Below are 18249 nucleotides of genomic sequence, written 5' to 3' on the forward strand. Positions count from 1 at the left end.
AACAAGTGCACTCATCTCCTGAGCTACTGAAAACAGAACGACCACCCACTCCGTCATTCTTCCGTGTATCCGGCACAAACCGTTCATACTAGACGCTGATTGGCTGTTAGTGAGCACACCTGCTGCTGATTGGTCTAAACGCCTACAAACCTGCTTCTTATTTATGAATACGAGTGAGTGTTCACTCTTTTATGTAAGCTAACATCAATAACTGAAGCAAGAGTAAAGACATGGCAGGAGAGAAATGCGCGTTTGAGCAAACTTTTTCTTTTAGTCCTCTCCCCTCCAAGAAGCCCTCCTTCCTACAGGACCGAGACACTTTAACACTGTTAATGAAATGGTAACGTATGAAATTAGCTAACCTGGACATCTCTGAAAACTTTATGAAATGATCTCTTTCCTCTGGCAGTTGGGCTTCCGTAGATTAGCTAATGGTTGTCTAAAGTAGAGGTGTGTGTTAATTTCAGGTCCATGCTTGGGAGGATTTCAGCTCAGTGTTACAGCTTTGACCAGTGCTTTTACCCCTACAGCAGTGAAAAGTTTGTACAGGTAAGACCCAGCATGATAAATGAGGTTGCTACTCTGTAATTACAATTTAACCACTGACTGATCTGTGATGCTTAAAGCAGGGGTAGGCAGTTTTGCCCTTTCTGTCCTGAGCCCTTTCCAACAGACAACCAATTACCATGAGTTTCTGCACATGCTTCATACAGTATTTAATAATTTCCCACACATCGATTTATTTAATCTTGTTTTGTTTTTTTGTAAAGTTGCACACTCATTTAGCCGCTCATTTCCCTGCTCCCTCTCTGTTTATCAGACCACAAATTAAACAAGTGTGAGCAAGCTAACGTTAGCCACCCCACGACCTCTCCGCTTTTCTCCCCGCTGCTGTGGACCGTTTAGTCGGGAGGAGAGCGGGCAGCAGTTCTGGAGACAGCGCAAACCTTCCATACAGGTGTTTTCGCTGGCTGGATTTGGGTTGCCGCGGCCGCAGACTGGGGGCCTGTCTCTGGAGCTGTTGTCTGCTCCCCTCCCAGTGAGGTGGTCTGTAGTGGCGGGGAGTGAACCAAAGGAAACACTGTGATTCAAGGCTCCAATAGAGATGCTAGATATTGGATTTTTTGCCGATATCTAAAATGCATATAAGTAACAGCTCATTTGACAGATAACTAATACTGTAGATATCAAATCCACTGTTTTCCTTCCTTAATTTTAAGGATCATCAGTTGGAAGAAACATCATATTATGGATGCATACTGTTAGTGTAATGGTGCACTAGCAGAAACATGGAATACAACACTTTTCAGTGTATGTAATATTCATTTATTGTGCAAAATGAGAAAAAGCATGTATTTCGGCATTTCATTTTAAAGTCAATATCGGCTGATACTGATGACATGCCAATATTCTCATGCATCCCTAGTAGGCAAGGCGGGGCGAGGCGAGGCAAGTTTATTTGTATAGCACAATTCAACACAAGGTAATTCAAAGTGCTTTACAGAGACATTAAAAGCAACAAGACACAATTTAAAACAATAAAAACAGTCAATTAAAAAGGGAAATAGAAATTGAGAATGATAGTGATAATAAAATACAGTAACATAAAATAAAAACAGGCTCAATACATTGCATCTAAGAGCACTGCACAGAACATTTGTATAGCTGCCTAAGCTAGGTATATGGCCAAGGGTCCAGGCCATGATGGCCTATATCACTCCTGCGACTGCCACCAAAAAGTGCTCTTAGACAACATTTTAGTTTAATTTCAAAAACCGGCTCTGTCAGAGATTTCAGCTAGGATCTCTTGTCCCTGGCTCTGAACCATCTTGAATTTTGTTGGCCGGGTCTGTTTTTTAATGAGTGTATAGGACGTCTCCCTTAATAATACACCCAATGCGCGCCCACTATTTGCTCTTGAGTCCTTCACTCAGAGTCTTACTGTCCTGCCGGACACAGGTTCCACACACTGGTCTTATTCAGATTGTAATGAACTCTAAAGATCCATCACAGGACGTCTCCCTTCTAGATCTGAATTCACAGCGTGCTCCCCAGTGTCGAGTCACAGCAGCTGACTCAGACTTCCATGTTCCTTAGACTCTAAAACCTCTCCTATTGGAGATTTCAGCCCGGACTCAGTCCTCAGCCCTGAAATCTCTGACATTTGCAGCCAATTTAACAATAAACCCAAATAGAGTAGTCAGGATAAGAATAATAAAAGAATAATAATAAAAGGCATAAATCAGCAGTGTGTAGCAGGGATGTACCTGACGACTAATTTTAATTAAAGACTAGTCGACTAGTCTGAAAAAAGGAAAACACTCAGGAAACAGTCAAAATGTAGCACAATTTATTGTTAAGTATTTGAAACATTGTCCCAAAAATATTGTGTCCATTAAGAGCCATTTGAAGCCCTTAATCATAATCTTCAACAACCATGTCGGATTTCAAATGCTGCTGAGGGGGACCACTGTCTGATGGCTCTGTAGTACCCACTAGTGGCGGGCAGCTGCATGACTGACATGAATATTTCTGGTGCCGACTAGCGAGGACGCGGACGTTTAATCGTTTAGATGACTAATTGCGTGCAGTGCACTCACTGGTTGTCTGTTCTGATATATTGACTTTGTATATTTGGTCATATTTGATTACTCTTGACGTCACTCTGTAATATGTAGTGTTTCTTCAGAGATCCCAATGTGGTATCCAGTCTGAGAAGGATGGAGGCCGGAGCTTGGGTGCCTCTTGGTATGTTATGACCCCCAGAAAGCCTTTCATCACTGATGGTAGGAAATTGATCTCATGTGCTGGACAATATTTGCAGTCAAATCTCAGTGGAATGTTTCTGTGCATGTATGTCGTAGACAAGCCAGTGGTGTCCATTGATGTGGAGCAGGTGCTGTGCACTAAGGTCTCCATGGATCTGTTTGACCCAATCTACTCTTGCGGGATCCTGAGACCCTCTGGACATGTAGTTAAATGCTTTCATGATGTCTACCCCGACTATGATGAACTCAGACAGGTTACTCCCTTTTCTCATCCTTCAGTCTGTCTGTTTCTATCTTTTCTGACATGCCATCAGTCCAAGTCTCCCTCTGTTCCTCCAGATGCTGCAGGAAAAGGACTCTGAGCTCTATTATGTGGTTGGGAACGAGGAGCGAGCAGAGTTTCTGTTTAGACTCTTTAAGCACCTGTGTTTCGGAGGAGAGCTCTGTCAGTATGAAGACACCATCGAGCCTTACATCAGCACCACAAAACAAATCTACAAAGACCTGATCAGGTGCGCACAATCTGACCATCTCTCACCGCTATATTTGAATCCATACTGTCCAACAATATAAACACTTTAACAGTTATTGATCTGGTTATTAGATACACCATGATCTAATGATAACATTGTAACTCTACCTTTCACTATGTAGTGTTCAAAAGGATCCAGAGACGAAGAAGATCAGTGTGCTCTCCACAGTCCTCAAAGTCTGCGCTTATGTAAGTGACTGGTTGAATGTCTGTGCCACCAGTACACCAGTGCAAAAATGCCATTGAATTAAACTGGACTTCTAATTGACAATTGAAAGCCATTGTAAGATACCTGATGAATGCACTTAATGTAGACAAGTATTTATTAACTGTGCTCATACTGATACAGTTCACACAGGATGTCACTCGGCCAACATATAATGTTTAACTGTTCTTATTATAACTCAAAATTATTTATTTAACCCTTGAGGAAACTCAAAGTCCAAAAGAAAGCACAACAAAAACCAAACTGAAAACACGATGAACAGGGATGAGCACAGGAATAACACAGGGATGAATGCAGGATCGACAGCAGAATGCACCCAGGGGGAATCCAGGATCAACACAGACAAACTGACAAAGAACAAAGGAAATCACACAGGTATATATACACAGAAAAATAATCAAAAGAACGAGACAGCTGGATTAGGTGGACGTGGGCAAAAGGAGGGAAATGGAGATTGGCTAACAACAAGGGTGTTGAGGGGAACACTAGGGTGGAGCAAACAAGACATACAGCACAGGTGTGAAGGGAAGACTCTGGGAACAGGGAAGGACTAACGAGACAGGTGTGACAGAAAACAGGCGGGAAAACACACAAAGACAGAAAGTAAAACCAGACATGACACGAGGAGAGAATCTACAAAATAAAACAGAAAGCATATTAAACATGAATTAATAACATGAAACAAGGAACACAAACAGAAAACTCCAAAATAAAGTCCATAGGATAACAGAATATAAACAAACCCAGGATCATGACAGGTATTATGATTATTTTGTTGACTCAAACAATTAACATTCTTACTGTTACTATTTGACTGGACTGTCAGTTAGCCATCAATGAGGTCAGTCGATGTGATGAATCCTCCGCTGTGCAGAGGATTGTGGGTCAGAATAGCCAGAAAAGCATGCAGGCTTCCATACTGCAAAATGCGACCAGATTGCAGAAGGACATCCTGGCATTTTTTTGGTACACTGCATTTGACAGTCTGCGTATTGGGACATGATCTTGTTATGGTATACTTAATAGTTTGGTAGTATGGATGATGGAACGTACAGCTTTAGATAGGGCCATTCACGTTATTGCATCAGCCACTGTAGTTCTCCCACATGCTTGGCACATAGTAGAAGTTTCAGCTCTGCAAACTCACCACTAGATGCCACTATAACCTACACGCTGGACCTTTAACAGTGGAACGGTGGCAGTTCTTATGCACGTCACGGCTGTCTGTCACATACACAAGAGGCTTGCTTTCTCATATTAACACACATATATTGTGTTGTTAATCCTCTGTAGGACGAGTCTGGACTATGTTACCCCGGCAGACGAGAAGAGGAGCAGATGTTTGCCTATTTGATTGTCGACCCCTTGAAACGTCACGTGACTGTGTTCTACCACTGCTACGGTGTAGGAATCTTCACACTGTGATCGCATGAACGTTGACATTGTCCTGGAGTACTTGTCAGACTCCTGGTGGACATGAGAAACACACAAGCTCAGACATGGAGTCGTACCCAGAAATCAGTTGAACACAATGAAGTCCCAGTTTGAGATACAGAGTTAAAGGATTCATTGTTTTTGTTCTATTAAAGTACGTAAATAAAATGTTTTTAAACAGCCATAAAGCCTGCCACTCTGTAAATGTCAAACATTACACAGCACTGATTAGACAAATAAAGAGACCAAAGTCGACATACAGTCCAAAGAGCTTTATTGAAACAAATAAATTAATAAGTTACTCAAGTGAGCTAATTTAATCCTCAGCAGATACATTTTTGTATCTCTTTCAAAGATCAAATAGAGGTGTGCATTAGTTTAGAAAATAAGATGAGCGCCATATTTCATCAACCAGTAGCTACATCAATTGGAATCGGAAGACTTTGTTGGCTTTTAGCGTTTTGCTTATTGCTTTGATCAGTTTCATTTTAACAACAGTTCCAACACCTAAGAGCGCAGTTAAAGGGCAACGAGCTGGAATGTCAAATGGCAGCAAGTCAGTGGTTGATGGATGGTTGGGCGTCGTGGAGAAGAACAGAGTGAAAAAAGAGAACGTGCAGATTGAGTCATGCATAGCATTCAGTCAGTTAGACAGACAATCAGTTACTGTTTCTCATACTCGGATTTCTAGACTAGCGCCCCCTAGTGGCCTCAGAGGTAGTTGTGTGGAAGCCATATTCTCTATGTGACATGCTTATGAAAGGACACATGCCTGCAGAGTTTTCCTGTGACGATACAAATGTCCATGCCTCCAGATCTGACTGGCGTTAAAATACAGTAAGGGTGTCAATGCGAGGAGGTCCCGGCAGAGTTACAATGATATGCTACACATATAGTAATATTCTCAGAAAATATCAAAGGTTGCAGCAGTCATAAAAGACCCCTAAAAATTACATATTCAGAACGATTTTGATGGTGTTTCTTCAGTTAGGCCAAGGTTTTGGGAAAAAAAAAAAAAAAAAAAGAGGGCATGGCTATTCTCATGTAATACCCCTATGAAACCCATCTCGTCAAAGCAGCATTAATATTTAAGTTTGAGAAAGAAAGCCGCACCATATCAGTTACAGAACGAAGACATAGAAGGCACAGGTCGCTTCCTTTCATGTCTGGACTCAAGACTTTACAGGAGACATCCTCAAGGTTTTTTTTTTCTTATAATACTGGGGCCACTGCTAACAACAACATGCAATACAGTGGTCTCACGTTTTCACAAAACTCAACATTGCAGGTGACGATGAAGTGACGGTTTAATAATGCCTCTGATAAGTAGGCAGCTCTGCTATAGTTCAGGCCAATGGTTCCCAACCTTTTTCCTTAATGGACCCCTTTCTGTCATGACGACCCCTGACTTATTTTAGGGATACTTTAGATTATATTCAGTACATAACAATTACAGTACAAAACAACTGATAAACTGTACAATTAACCCAAATTTTGTGCACAATGTCTAAAATAAACTGACTATTTTTGCATTGATCTCAGCCTGTGGAGCTTTTTGTGGCTTTCTAGCCCAGTTATATTGGTGTGCGAGTATCTCCTCTGCCGTCCCTTCTTCTCTCTTCTCTCTCCCATGTTTTTCTTCTACTGGATCCCCTCAGGGATGTGTTCTTACTCCTCTTTTATTTTGTTTGTACACACATGAATGTCAGAGTAATCACGCATCAAGATTTGTCCTTAAATACGCAGACGACTCTCTTATTGTAAGCCTTTTTCATGGATCAGAATATGATCATGGCCCAGCACTGGATGAATATTTAACTGGTGTGACCAGTCTTTCCTCCACATTAATGCATCTAAGACCAGTGAGATGTTCATTGATTTTCGGAGGTATTTAGGCACTGTCTTAGATGACAAGGTGACTTTTGATGTGAACACTGACAGCATCTGTAAGAAGGCAAACCAACGCCTATTCTTTTTAAGGAAGCTGAGGAGTTTTGATGTAAATGGGACAATCATGAAATTGTTCTGTTCTGCTTTTATTGAGTCTGTTCTTTCTTTTAACATGGTCTGATGGTTTGGTTGTTGGAAAAAGTGGTCAAGTTGTGCTGTAAGCTCACTGGTGTTACTTTAAATAACCTCCAGCATCTGTATGTAGAGAGGGTCATCTCTAAAGCTCAGACTCTCAACATCCCCTCCGTGTTGAGTTTCAGATGCTTCAATCAAGGCAGAGGTTTTGCCTCCCTAAATGTAGCACTAAGCGCTACAGATCGTCCTTTGTTCTGTCCGCTATCGCTTTTCTTAACCAGCGGTGGCAGCGGTGTCCATGATTTATCCCTGACAGTGTGTGACATTAAAGTTTTTACCTTATTGTTGCTCTTTTAGCAGCGAGTGAAGGCTCTGTGAATTCAGCTTGTGGTCAAGTCTTCATTTTCTTTATGCTGTGTTTTAAGTTTAATCTTGAATGATAATCTCAACTTGAAATATAACAATTTAATTAGTTTTCTTCACAGAAATGAACAAAATGCTAAGATATAAGTCTTCTGTTTGACAATACATAAGTTTTCTGACACCCCTTAAAATCAAGAAAGCCTTGTTACACCCCGTTGTAGCTATGGCGGCCCCTAGTGGGGGTCAGGACCTTCAGGTTGGGAACCAGTGGTTTAGGCTACACATAAAGCTACACGTAATTTCTCTAAGAAATGCATGAAAAAATTGTATGAAACCAAGAGCAAGCTCTGACGTGCCATTTTATTCCTCATGGCATCAGATCATAAATAGGCTGATCACTGAAGTACATTCACTGTTTGAAGTCTTAGCTTGAATGGAAATGCGGAGCACCTGAGTCAACTGGTTTGACTGGAACAAATAAATGCAGGGACAAAAGGAAACTCTTTTCACTGGCCAAATATAGCATGGTGAATGTTTTCTCAGTCGAAGCTGGCAGCAATTATCTGATGACGTTAAAAAAATATACATATGAGCTCTGCGAGTGGTGAGCGTGAACCTGATCGGCTGTGTGTATCGTTACAGTTGTGTCATACATGATTTAACTCCACAAAAATGCTACATTTATTTCAAAGATCATATCTAATTGAATTAAATATGTTAACTCAAATCCTACATTCAACTTTAACAACCAAAATCATTTAAAAAAAAACAAACAGAATTTTGCCATCGTGGGTTACACAAAATCGAGTGCATGAATCATTAATTACAGTAAAGAAATCAAAACACAAAGATAAAAAGACAAAAGGTGTGTTATTTATCAAGTGCCAAAGTATTTAAGTAAAGGAATTGCTTTCATTATATCTGTGTGTGTGTGTGTGTGTGTGTGTGTGTGTGTGTGTGTGTGTGTGTGTGTGCGTGCATTTGAGCACTCTCCAGTTTTGTCCACAAACACACAGCGTTAACTGCACATCAAACATCTCCATGAAAGAACCAGAAAAGACAGACGAGTGCACAGTAACACCCGCAGGTGTCAAAACTGCACACCGTCTGTTTGTAGTGAAGCTGTAAGGCTGGAACCATTTCCTAAGACACGTGCATTCATGAGGATAATGGCCTGGAATTCATGCGTTAGACCTGGACGCCTTACAGGTTGTTCATGGTTTAAAACTGGCCAGAAAGTGTCTTCATCATCTCCGCAGCTGCTGACTGCGAGATCACATGCCCGATGAGTGTTAGAGTAAGAACGATCTTCCTGTGAGAAAAGTGGAAGTATTACTGACACGGTAAACCTGACCTGAGGTTAGACGTGAGTGACGAGGAGCAGTGCAGAAAAGTGTGACATCAGTGTCTAAATTCTGACTGAGGATCAGTGAGGTTTTATCTACAGTAACATGCATGTCCGGGGGGCGGGCTGCAAGACAGAGAGGTTTAAAGGGCATGTTAAAAACAACAGAAATACTGAACTAGGAGATACAGTTGAAACATTGCAAAGAAGGGATCTGTGAAAGGACATTTTGGCTCTAATAATCCTAAATAATTAGGGATATTCCTCACTTCAATGCCAGACAAACAGGGACTTTTTTTTGCAAGTGGGCTTATTGGAGATAGAACATCCAAGAGGGAATGGAGATGAAAACAAACACTGTATGGTACACAATCACTCCAGCGCATTCTTCCAGCTGTTTTCATGTGACATGTTTGGGCAATTTAAGCAGGATTTAAACATTTAAAACTCAAAGGTGTACCGTGGAGGTTTGGTGTTTTGGTGAGGTCCGAGGGAGCAGATTATTTGTGTCAGGGTGTGAAATTTGCAGGTGGGACCCATTACATTCATCACAGCCATCCTAAGGTACTGAACAAATGACTGGCATGGCACTTGCAGCAACTGCTTGTGTCAGCAAACTCTCAGTCAGTTGATTGAAGCAGCCAAGAAAATAAAGAAATGACGAGGGGAGGAAAAAAGGGACGAGATTTCTCCAAAGATTTACAAAAAGTCAAAGCTTAAAGTCTGATTATCTACAGTTGGAAGCTTTAAAGGAAGCGTAGATATATGTATAGCATGAGGTGAGTTTGTGAAAGTGGTTCAGTAGTCAAGTCATACATGTTCATGTGCCCTCTCTTCATCTCCATCCTCGTCTAGTGGGTCGAGAGGCGTGTGCGGTGAGCAGCTTTGGCTGAGGCTCCTTGTCAGGGGGAGCCATCTGGTGGCCTCTGTCTGTATCAGCTCTGGAAACACATTCACTTCAGGAAAAAAGAGGAGAGGGTGCAGATTTGAGATGGAAAGGGGTAAGAAGATCATCCCGAACAGATATGAAATGATTGATGACGTTAAGGTCGGGCTGCTCGAAGTGAGGACTCAGCCACAGGAAGACGTACTGTAAAGGGTTTTGTGTCTGTGTTTGAACAGCCGTGAGACTGCTCCGCTCACTGTCATTCCAAGTTGCCGCTCTCAGAGATGTTGAGCGTGTTAGCAGAGGGGAAGAGGTCTCTTTGGTCCGTGGGGCTGTGGTAGTCGGACGTCAGGTCGGGGTCCAGGAGGGAGGACAGGGTGAAGTGGGACGAGCCTTTCTTTAGGCACTGGGAGTAGAAGTTGAGCAGGAGGTCCAGCTTGTTCTCTATAGACTGTACCTGAACAAACACACACATTGAGACTGGGATGTGTGGAGCTCTTTTAACACATTTTCTAATGAGATATTGACATGTTTTGGGAATTTTCCATGTTCTAAGCTAAATGATGCTAATATTGGAGCACTGCCTCATTTGTTTGGCATTTGAAAATGACAGATCTCATGCGTCTTAACCCTGAAATCCTCTTGGGAGCTGCAGAAAAGAAAGGCTGATAAAAGAAAGCCCACTGCGTTAGCTGAACAGGGACTTCAGCTTTTAAATGCTCGATTACTTCATTTCCTGCGCTGAGTTTATTGCACTTCCTGTACTTCTTTTTTTGGATCGACAAGGGTGAATGAAGGCGATCCACTGGGATTCTGCAAGTGTTTGACGGGTTTACACGGAGGGCACAGATCCACAAACGGTGTATAAATGAACAGTGTTGCTACAGCCTAAAGCAAGTTAGAATTAAAACTTTTAAAGACATTTTACTGCCACTGGGAATTAAATCTAAGACCAGTTTTACAATAACCAAAATCAAAGGGAAAAATATGACTGTTTTTTGTCTCATGGCGGAGATGAGGGTAGAACAGAACTGGGAAATACCTGACGTTTGTTGTTTTTGCCGATTTTTTGTGTTTCTCACGCTGCACGTAGGATTGCACTAACTTGATTCCCATCGAGACTGTGAAAAACGTTTTGCATAAAATACACCCAGCCTTTTATCCATTGCCTTGTACCTGTTTCAGTTATGCCGCGAAATCTTGGTTAAATGTGTTTTTTTGCTGAAGTTGCACTTCCTCAAGCCGTCCAGGGTACAGTTGTTAGTCATTGTTGTTAGTTCTACTTTCCTGATTTGGTTTTAATTCAAAAAGCATATGATACATTGTTTTTAACAAATAGATGTTTTTAGATTTTACGATTCAGCTTTAGAAAAAATACAATTCAGAAAACGGGGTATTTGTCTTTACATTTTTAAGACTTTTGAAAGATTGATTTTAGACATTTGAATACCAATCAAGGACTTATTTCTAGATTAATGACTTCAATGCCTTTTATGACTTAAAGAACACTTAAATAAACTCTTGTTACCTGTTTTTCCACCTTGACTACACGTCCCATCATGCTTAGTTCATCCAGTGGGTCCAGTTCTGGCGGCGTCTTCTCTCCCTTTTCAGGGCGCGCTTTCTTGTCGGGCTGAACGGCTCCTCGCCCAATTATCTGGTCCACCCTTTGATACAAAAACAACGTTTTTTGTATTAATTAGACGACAGAAGTTTTTAAACTCTCTGTATTGATTTGAAATAAACTTAAAGGTATTTTCCTAAAAATCAATGTACAGACTCATACAAAAGTAATCCCTCTCAATGATCACTTATGACCCACTAGAAGTGTGTGGCGGTTTATTTATCTGCAGAGACTGTATTTTCTTATTTTCTTCTTATGATGTTGTGTTTGGAACATTTGGCACAGCGTGCAGGTGAGGTCAGGACGTTATAAAAAGCTATGAAAATCATAAACATCACACTGTAACTACACAAATACAGTGAGGCAAAACACCAAGCGCTTGCTCCAAAACAATTAAATCTGGGGTTGGTTTGTACTTCACTTTCACGAGTGAGCACTGCAGGAGAGGATGGGGATGAAGAACAATGAAAAGTTGGCCTATTTTCTGTTAGACAGGTAAGTGCCAGTGGTTAGTGTCATTAGCCTGCTAAAGTATCTGTAACACTCCCACCATAGTGCAGCAGCTTGCAGTGTATGTACAGTCAGTGTGGGGAGGAGGAGCCAATGAAATGTTGTGTTTACAAACAGTATGTGCATTTATGATCTGATTGTTAATTGAGAATTTGGTACTTACTCTGCCCCCTCATGCACATAGTTTTTACTGTTGTTCACAGTGCCTTTTTGTATGAACAGAGTATATTATGTATATGTATATCTGTTTTCGGTGCATCTACTGCTATTAGCTGTGACTTAAGATTGTTTTTTGTTATTCTGTGCCTGTGAGTTAGTACTACATTTTATGGCGGAAGTGTTAAGTGTTTGTTCACACACCTGCTCTGATTGCTTCGAGCGTACTTAAACGCCACTTCCGTAACCAGAGTTACACACTGAAGAAGACTTTCTGTCGAAACATCTGTTGTGTACTGGTACTGCCATCCAAGCTGGTTTATTAAACTTACTAAAAGGACACTTGAGAGTGCTGGCGTTTTTCCCTTTTTTACAAACAGTAACCTACAATTTCCTGCACTGTACATTTTGGGGAAAACACTTGCCCATTTCTTGTGGGACAGGAAGATGACATGAGGGGAAATTCAATTTTTTTATTTTTTTTCTGGAGGGATATCAGAGCGTGCCCAGCCCATGAACAGGTGCCCAGCAGACCCTCTACACTCCTACTCCATCAGGGAGTGTAACTATGTTTGTAGTCAGCTTCACAGCTGAATAAAACACCCTTCATTACGATGTAGGGTGTATAAATACAGTGGCAAGCTTTGAGACAATATCTCTCTCTGTCATAACTTTTTATAACCACAGAGAAAAATAAACTATATCCTATAATTTATCAGTACATGCTGCTATTGTTTACCTGATTTTTTGTATATTATCCTTTTGCCATTAAATTTAATATATCAGTAAATAAATAGCCAAAATAAATAAAAAATTAAATAGAAATAAAACTTGAGGGCAAACATCCTGTTTTTCACCATGATGTTCAGAAGCTGCCTGTTTTTTTTTTTTTTTGCACCAGTCCCTGTAAATAAACAGCACCTTACATTCAAATGAACACAACTACCATTTTCTAGAGACAAGAGAAGGGTATATCTTATTCTAAATACAATCTAACCTGTCTAAGCTGTTAATCTATGTATGACAATAATAATTAATATCTATCTTAGTTTGAGTAGTTTAGGTTTGTCAGTGTGGTCGCACAGAGCTGTATTTGCACATGATGAACACAATGCAGCCTTGCACATGCTCAATAAGTTGGTATCCATGCAGGCTCGCTGTTGGAGGGGTTTATAATCTACTTCCACTCCCTGCTAGTTTGTTTTGGATGGCACTCAGTGTGGTGGTCCCTCTGCGTGAATGTGGAAACAGAATGGAAGTAGGTAGGGAGAGGGTGCAGGAGGTAGTTTGGAAAAGGCCCTCTGTGCTTGGATGGGGACTTGAAATGGCAAGCCTCTGGTTTCCAATCCAGGTTTTCACAAACTGAGCTACTGCCACCTGCGTAAGAAGATTGATTCCACTCCCCTCTCTGTGTGGTAATTATGAAGCTAAGTGAGCTTGAGAGGTGCTGGACGTGAATGTTGTTACCTCTTAACACAGCCAGGCTAGCTTTTTCCCCGTTTCCTGTCTATATGCTAAGATAAGCTAACATGCTGCTGACTGAAACTTGATATTTACAGACAGACATGAAAGTGTTGTTGATCTTCTGTATTTTCCAAAATGTCAAACCAATACTTGATGAGCACACAGAGAATTAGAGATTTAGCTTTTTTTTTTTTTTACGTGCATACCGCATCTGCAGGCTCTTGATACGGCCCAGCATATCCAGGTGTCCAGCGGAGTACTGCTCTATGACGTCCTTCACATCGTACGGACGCAGCGTCTCCTTAAACTTCCTTTTGGCCACAAGGAACTTTAAGATCCTGCATAAACACACCAGAGTTACTGTTACTATCACTCCTCTGAACACCTTTAAAGAGCCTCACACTGCACACACACACACATACAGGGAACCTTTGGAAAAATGCAGGGTCAGGACAGCTATCAAACGATACGGGGGACCCTGAGAATAACAAGATTAATTACAGTCAGAGTGACCTTATCATTCATAAACAGCTCCATAAAGAGAGCAGAGTCGCCCCCACTTCTTAACCATATATTGTGATGACGACAAGGGAGACATTTGCTTATCAGTGTTTGCTGTTTCAGCAATTAGAAAAAAAATCTCACATAGTGACTGGTAACACACACACACCTCCATCGGAGCTTTACCCTGTTCCTGCTCTTTTGTAAGTATGACAGCCATGTTGGTGCCACTGGAGGACCTCAGCTGCTCTCACTCCCAGCATACACATCACCACCCACACCCCAAATGTGGGGGAATCACACAGAGGAATGTTGACCCAGCACTACTGCACCCGGTGAACACATCACTGACAACATCCTCTGCCAGAGGCGGTCTGGTTGGGCGTCATGCTGGAGGGAGTGGAGGATGTGCGAGAGATAATGGGAAGGGAGCGAAGGAAAGTTTAAGCATGTGTGTGTGTGTGTGTGTGTGTGTGTGTGTGTGTGTGCCTGGCTTCTGTGTTGGGTGGGTCATTCAATTCCCCTCTTATCACTTATGCGATAGCTCGCTCAGAGATGCTGGCTCCGCAGAAGGACCGGAAACACCAAATGTAAGCGAGACAAAATATACACACTCAAGCTGTCATCTCACCCTGTGATGGATTGCGCTACAAGTCAAGCCGGGGGAGACGAAGGAGTGAGAGAGAGCGGGAAGGCAAGGAAGGAGGGATTTTTTTTAACAAGGAAATCCTATCTCACACACCCAGACGACTAAGTCCACTATAATACTCCTACTTGCCTTCATAGGAGGAAGAAAAGAAATCACATCAAAGGTCTGGGAAGCAGAAGATCAGAAACACTCAGCTGTTCTGAGGAAAAAAATCACACACACACACATTTGTGCGCACAACCATACACACTCGCAAAAATATAATGCCATAAATGCATACATCTACACACACTCACAGTCAGAAGTATGCACACACTAACACAACAACACACACGTGGGCTTAGCAGGAGCAAGTGAAACCTGAACTTGAGAGTGGGGTCAGTTTCTGAAATAACCACAGTAATCTTTGTTAAGGTCTGCAACGCTTGCACTTACAGCAGCCACATGCAACGCACAGTTTTGTGTAGTGACCGGTGCTGCGACAAAGACGAAGAGAAGGTGTGAGGGAAGGAGAAGAGGAGCGAGAGGAGGAGGAGTGGTGGTCTACAGCTGGTGCCATAGCAGCCGTCAGCGCACTCTTCCCCCTCACGCAGCACTCTGTTTCTTGATGACTCCTGCGTTTGGGGTATTTTTGCAGGCGCTCTTTTCTTATTTTGCAGGTAGATGCAGATTTTTTTGCCAGGGTGGGTCTCAGGTGTGGGTAAAAGAAAAGCTTGGGAGGGGGGGGTGGGGTACTTTAGATTTGGATCCTCCAAGGGTTTCTTCAAAATGCTGACTCTCTTTCTCGGTCGATGAAATGGCTTTCATAATACATGGTCAGGTTTGAGCGTGGCCCCCTCTCTGCCCCCAAAAAACTTCCAGTGCAACAGTCACTGGCAGTGGTACAGTACAGCTGGCACTGCTCACCGAAAGGTATTATACCTTCCTAATGTAAGGAAGTTGAGACGTAAAAACACAGTGATGATTGGAGAGACAGGAAGTGTCATCTGTGCCCCAAAATGCTTGCATAGCTAGTGCAAATATTTTTGCAATTCAGCAAAGGTGGATCCCTGATAGTCTCCAATGGCAAGGTTTAATCTGTAACTTAAAAATGACTGTTATGCTGACACGATTCCTAGGTGGGCCAAGTAGGGTGAGCCACTGCAGGGGCAAGTCTGATTCTTCGCCAAATACAACTACCTACCTGCCGTATGTGTATTCAATCATTCTTACAGAGAAATGTACTGAGTAAACATTATATGAGTTTAAAAATATAACAGCTGAAACGCTACAAAAACTGATGACGATGACTAAAGATCAAATGGTTATAAATCGTACGCATGTCCAAACTATTTATTTAATAAAGTGAGGTTTCATCCGAGACTGCAAACGTGCAGAAATTTTGTGTTTTGTGCAGTATTGGATTGTCTGTGTGAGGAGAGTCACAGCAGAGAGAGCACAGAGAGATATCAGGCCTTGTTTTACCATCCTCCTCCTCCTCTCTTGCTCCCTCTGCCTTTCCCTCCGTACGTACTCTGAACACCGTATGCATTTATCCGGGCAGCCAGGCACTGATTAACCACATGTGTCTCTCTGAAGTGAAGTCTCAGCACTAAGGCCTGCTGCAAAATTCTGTGTTTCACAAACATCAATCATGGAACTCGCCAAGGATGCTGCATGTGTGTGTGTGTGCGCAAAGCACCTGCTGTTTACACACCTGCACTATCTATAGGAACTCCCTCCCTTCTATTGTGTGCAGCACAGAGCAGCTGAGGTCAGAGCGATCTGCTGAGTCAAGTGCAAACCTGAGGAGAGGTCATATAATACCTTATCACTGGCATAATGATATCAAATAAATATATCACGCTGCATTCCAAGACAGGAAAATATCTACCTGCTGTGTGTCCAAAAGAAAAAACCTTAAATCAAAAGGAACACCTCCCCCCCTTTAATGACCATTTGTATATCAATTACTCACCCTGTGTTAGGTTGGATTAGTGAACATACCTCCACCATGAGTGACAAATCCAAAGACTATATCAAAATATATAAATCATTGTGTAACTTTGGTGTTTTAAAGGGTTACTGCAGATTCACCAAAGTCATGGGTGGTGAATTATTCCCTTAAGTGTCAGCACATCACCTGGTTCAGACAGCAAGGTTGCTTTACTGACAGTGACTATGAACTTACTTATTAAATTATAGCAATAATCATTACAAGGATGGATCATTTAAAGTCGTAGTGAGATTATGACATCTCATCGATGTGACCACCAGGATGCCCAACACAGCGTTTCCAGACACGTACACACTTCATTCACAAGCCTCATAGAGTGCATATGAAGCCACGCAAGACAGCGCCACGCTACTCAAGAAACGCTGTGCAGGAACAGCGCTGACATCAAGGAACCCAAAAGAGTCGATCTAATCCGCTCTCATCAAACCTCTCTGGAGACCAGTCGGGCCCCAGCACCAGATGTTAGCATGCATTTGTATTTATTTTCTGCCACCATCAGTGGAAAAACTCTGTTACGCTACGAGTGTGTGTATATGTGTTTGAGATGGGGGGAGAGGTTGCATTCATGATATTGCTGGTAACCCTTTGGGATATATGCACGTTTAAATACAGAAGTAATTTCGCATTGCACGCACGAGTAATTATTAGAATTGTGGCGTGTATTTGCCAACAGAGCATTTCTTCACGCACACACTGTCCATGAGTTATGAGTGCGTAGTTTACATGTGCAGAGTGTTTGCTTTTCCTCCTGAGTGTAAGCTGAACTCATTCAAAGTGTTTAAGGACATGTTTTGTAAGGACATCCATCACTTACTACAGTGGCATTACATGAAAGCTTATAGTCGATGAGTTGCAGAGGGAAATGACACAATGACAGCAATCAACATCAGCAATGCTCGTAATCAATTGTTACTACAGTTGTCCTTGTCTAAACAGTACACTATCATTTGTCTGTGCGCAGTTGTAATGTACCATGATCCTCAATCTGTACAGTATCTGTGCGTGTCTGTGTACTCTCTTATAGGCCACCCTATCACGCCATATGACCGGCCTGAATGAGCTGGGCTTGCTGAGTGACAAGGTCGCATGAGGGAACTAACCCTGCCTGCAGCGGGGCTCAGTTACCTCTCCTAAGTGGACATTTCTGCTCCGTCAGCTGAATCTGCACACGGCAGCACCTAAATGGAGGAGCAGCATGTTCACCAATTAATGCACGCTGTCAAATCCCGTGAGCACGGCCCATGTGTAAATGCACATGCATGTGTTGTTTATCCGACCAAAGTGTACTTAGTTTAATAATGACCTGAGGCACAGCAGCTCCAGCTTGCACCTTAAAGGTTAAGTTTCCAACCTGGACCCTCGTTCCCACGTTTTTGTGTGTAAAGGACCAATGGGAACAGCAATTTCTGAATTTGGCATTGAGCAAGATGATGTAAACACTCAAGGCATGTTCACACTGTCAATTATTTACGTTCACTAAAAGTGCTTGTTTTTGCTGCTGACAGGCTCAGGATGTTATTGTGAGTATCTCACAACATCACGTAAAGGATCCCTCCAGAGACAGACCATTTTTTAAAGAGTGAGATCTATTTTATTTAACCAGAAACGTACTTAAAATTGCTATAGCCAAACCAACCAGACTCCATTCCAATAAACAGTAATTCCAGCATGTATAGAGCCAGCATGTTTTTACATCTAACTGAATGAACTAAGGGTTTATTTCAACCAAACAAGAGTCTGTGACTGTTGGAACAACGAAAGGACGAACCA

The 18249-nt window shown here is 42.0% G+C and overlaps 2 protein-coding genes across 5 annotated transcripts in view; one reads left to right on the forward strand and one right to left on the reverse strand.

Moving 5' to 3' along the window:
* The first annotated feature begins 204 nt into the window (after positions 1-204).
* Positions 205-5987, forward strand: cfap300 (cilia and flagella associated protein 300). 2 transcript variants are annotated; one of them, XM_049602502.1, is made up of 7 exons: positions 205-340; positions 468-549; positions 2679-2748; positions 2865-3022; positions 3108-3280; positions 3423-3489; positions 4820-5987. In XM_049602502.1, exons 1-7 carry the CDS (start codon positions 231-233, stop codon positions 4949-4951), a joined length of 792 nt encoding a protein of 263 aa, XP_049458459.1. In that variant the 5' UTR covers positions 205-230; the 3' UTR covers positions 4952-5987. The 2 variants fall into 2 exon arrangements, with proteins under 2 accessions (XP_049458459.1, XP_049458460.1); XM_049602503.1 differs by having other exon boundaries at positions 2865-2971.
* A 143-nt stretch (positions 5988-6130) lies between these two features.
* LOC125904838 (potassium voltage-gated channel subfamily KQT member 4) overlaps positions 6131-18249 on the reverse strand; it is a 75491-nt gene continuing 63372 nt past the window's right edge. For all 3 annotated transcript variants that reach the window (XM_049602501.1, XM_049602500.1, XM_049602499.1), the window contains exons 12-14: positions 13540-13671; positions 11108-11246; positions 6131-10036 (exon numbers count right to left, since the gene is read on the reverse strand). In XM_049602501.1, the coding sequence (XP_049458458.1) occupies positions 9839-10036; positions 11108-11246; positions 13540-13671 (469 nt within the window). In that variant the 3' untranslated portion in view covers positions 6131-9838. The remainder of the gene's footprint in view (positions 10037-11107; positions 11247-13539; positions 13672-18249) is intronic.

Source organism: Epinephelus fuscoguttatus, linkage group LG17 (genome assembly GCF_011397635.1).
Source record: "Epinephelus fuscoguttatus linkage group LG17, E.fuscoguttatus.final_Chr_v1".
NCBI classification, from domain to species: domain Eukaryota; kingdom Metazoa; phylum Chordata; class Actinopteri; order Perciformes; family Serranidae; genus Epinephelus; species Epinephelus fuscoguttatus.

What these genes read in the sequence shown, in the direction of transcription:
- cfap300 (XM_049602502.1), top strand. Translation starts at nt 231, where the DNA reads ATGGCAGGAGAGAAATGCGCGTTTGAGCAAACTTTTTCTTTTAGTCCT. An exon ending in ATCTACAAAGACCTGATCAG is followed by an intron (nt 3,281 to 3,422) that starts GTGCGCACAATC and finishes TTCACTATGTAG; the next exon opens with TGTTCAAAAGGATCCAGAGA. An exon ending in TCCTCAAAGTCTGCGCTTAT is followed by an intron (nt 3,490 to 4,819) that starts GTAAGTGACTGG and finishes AATCCTCTGTAG; the next exon opens with GACGAGTCTGGACTATGTTA.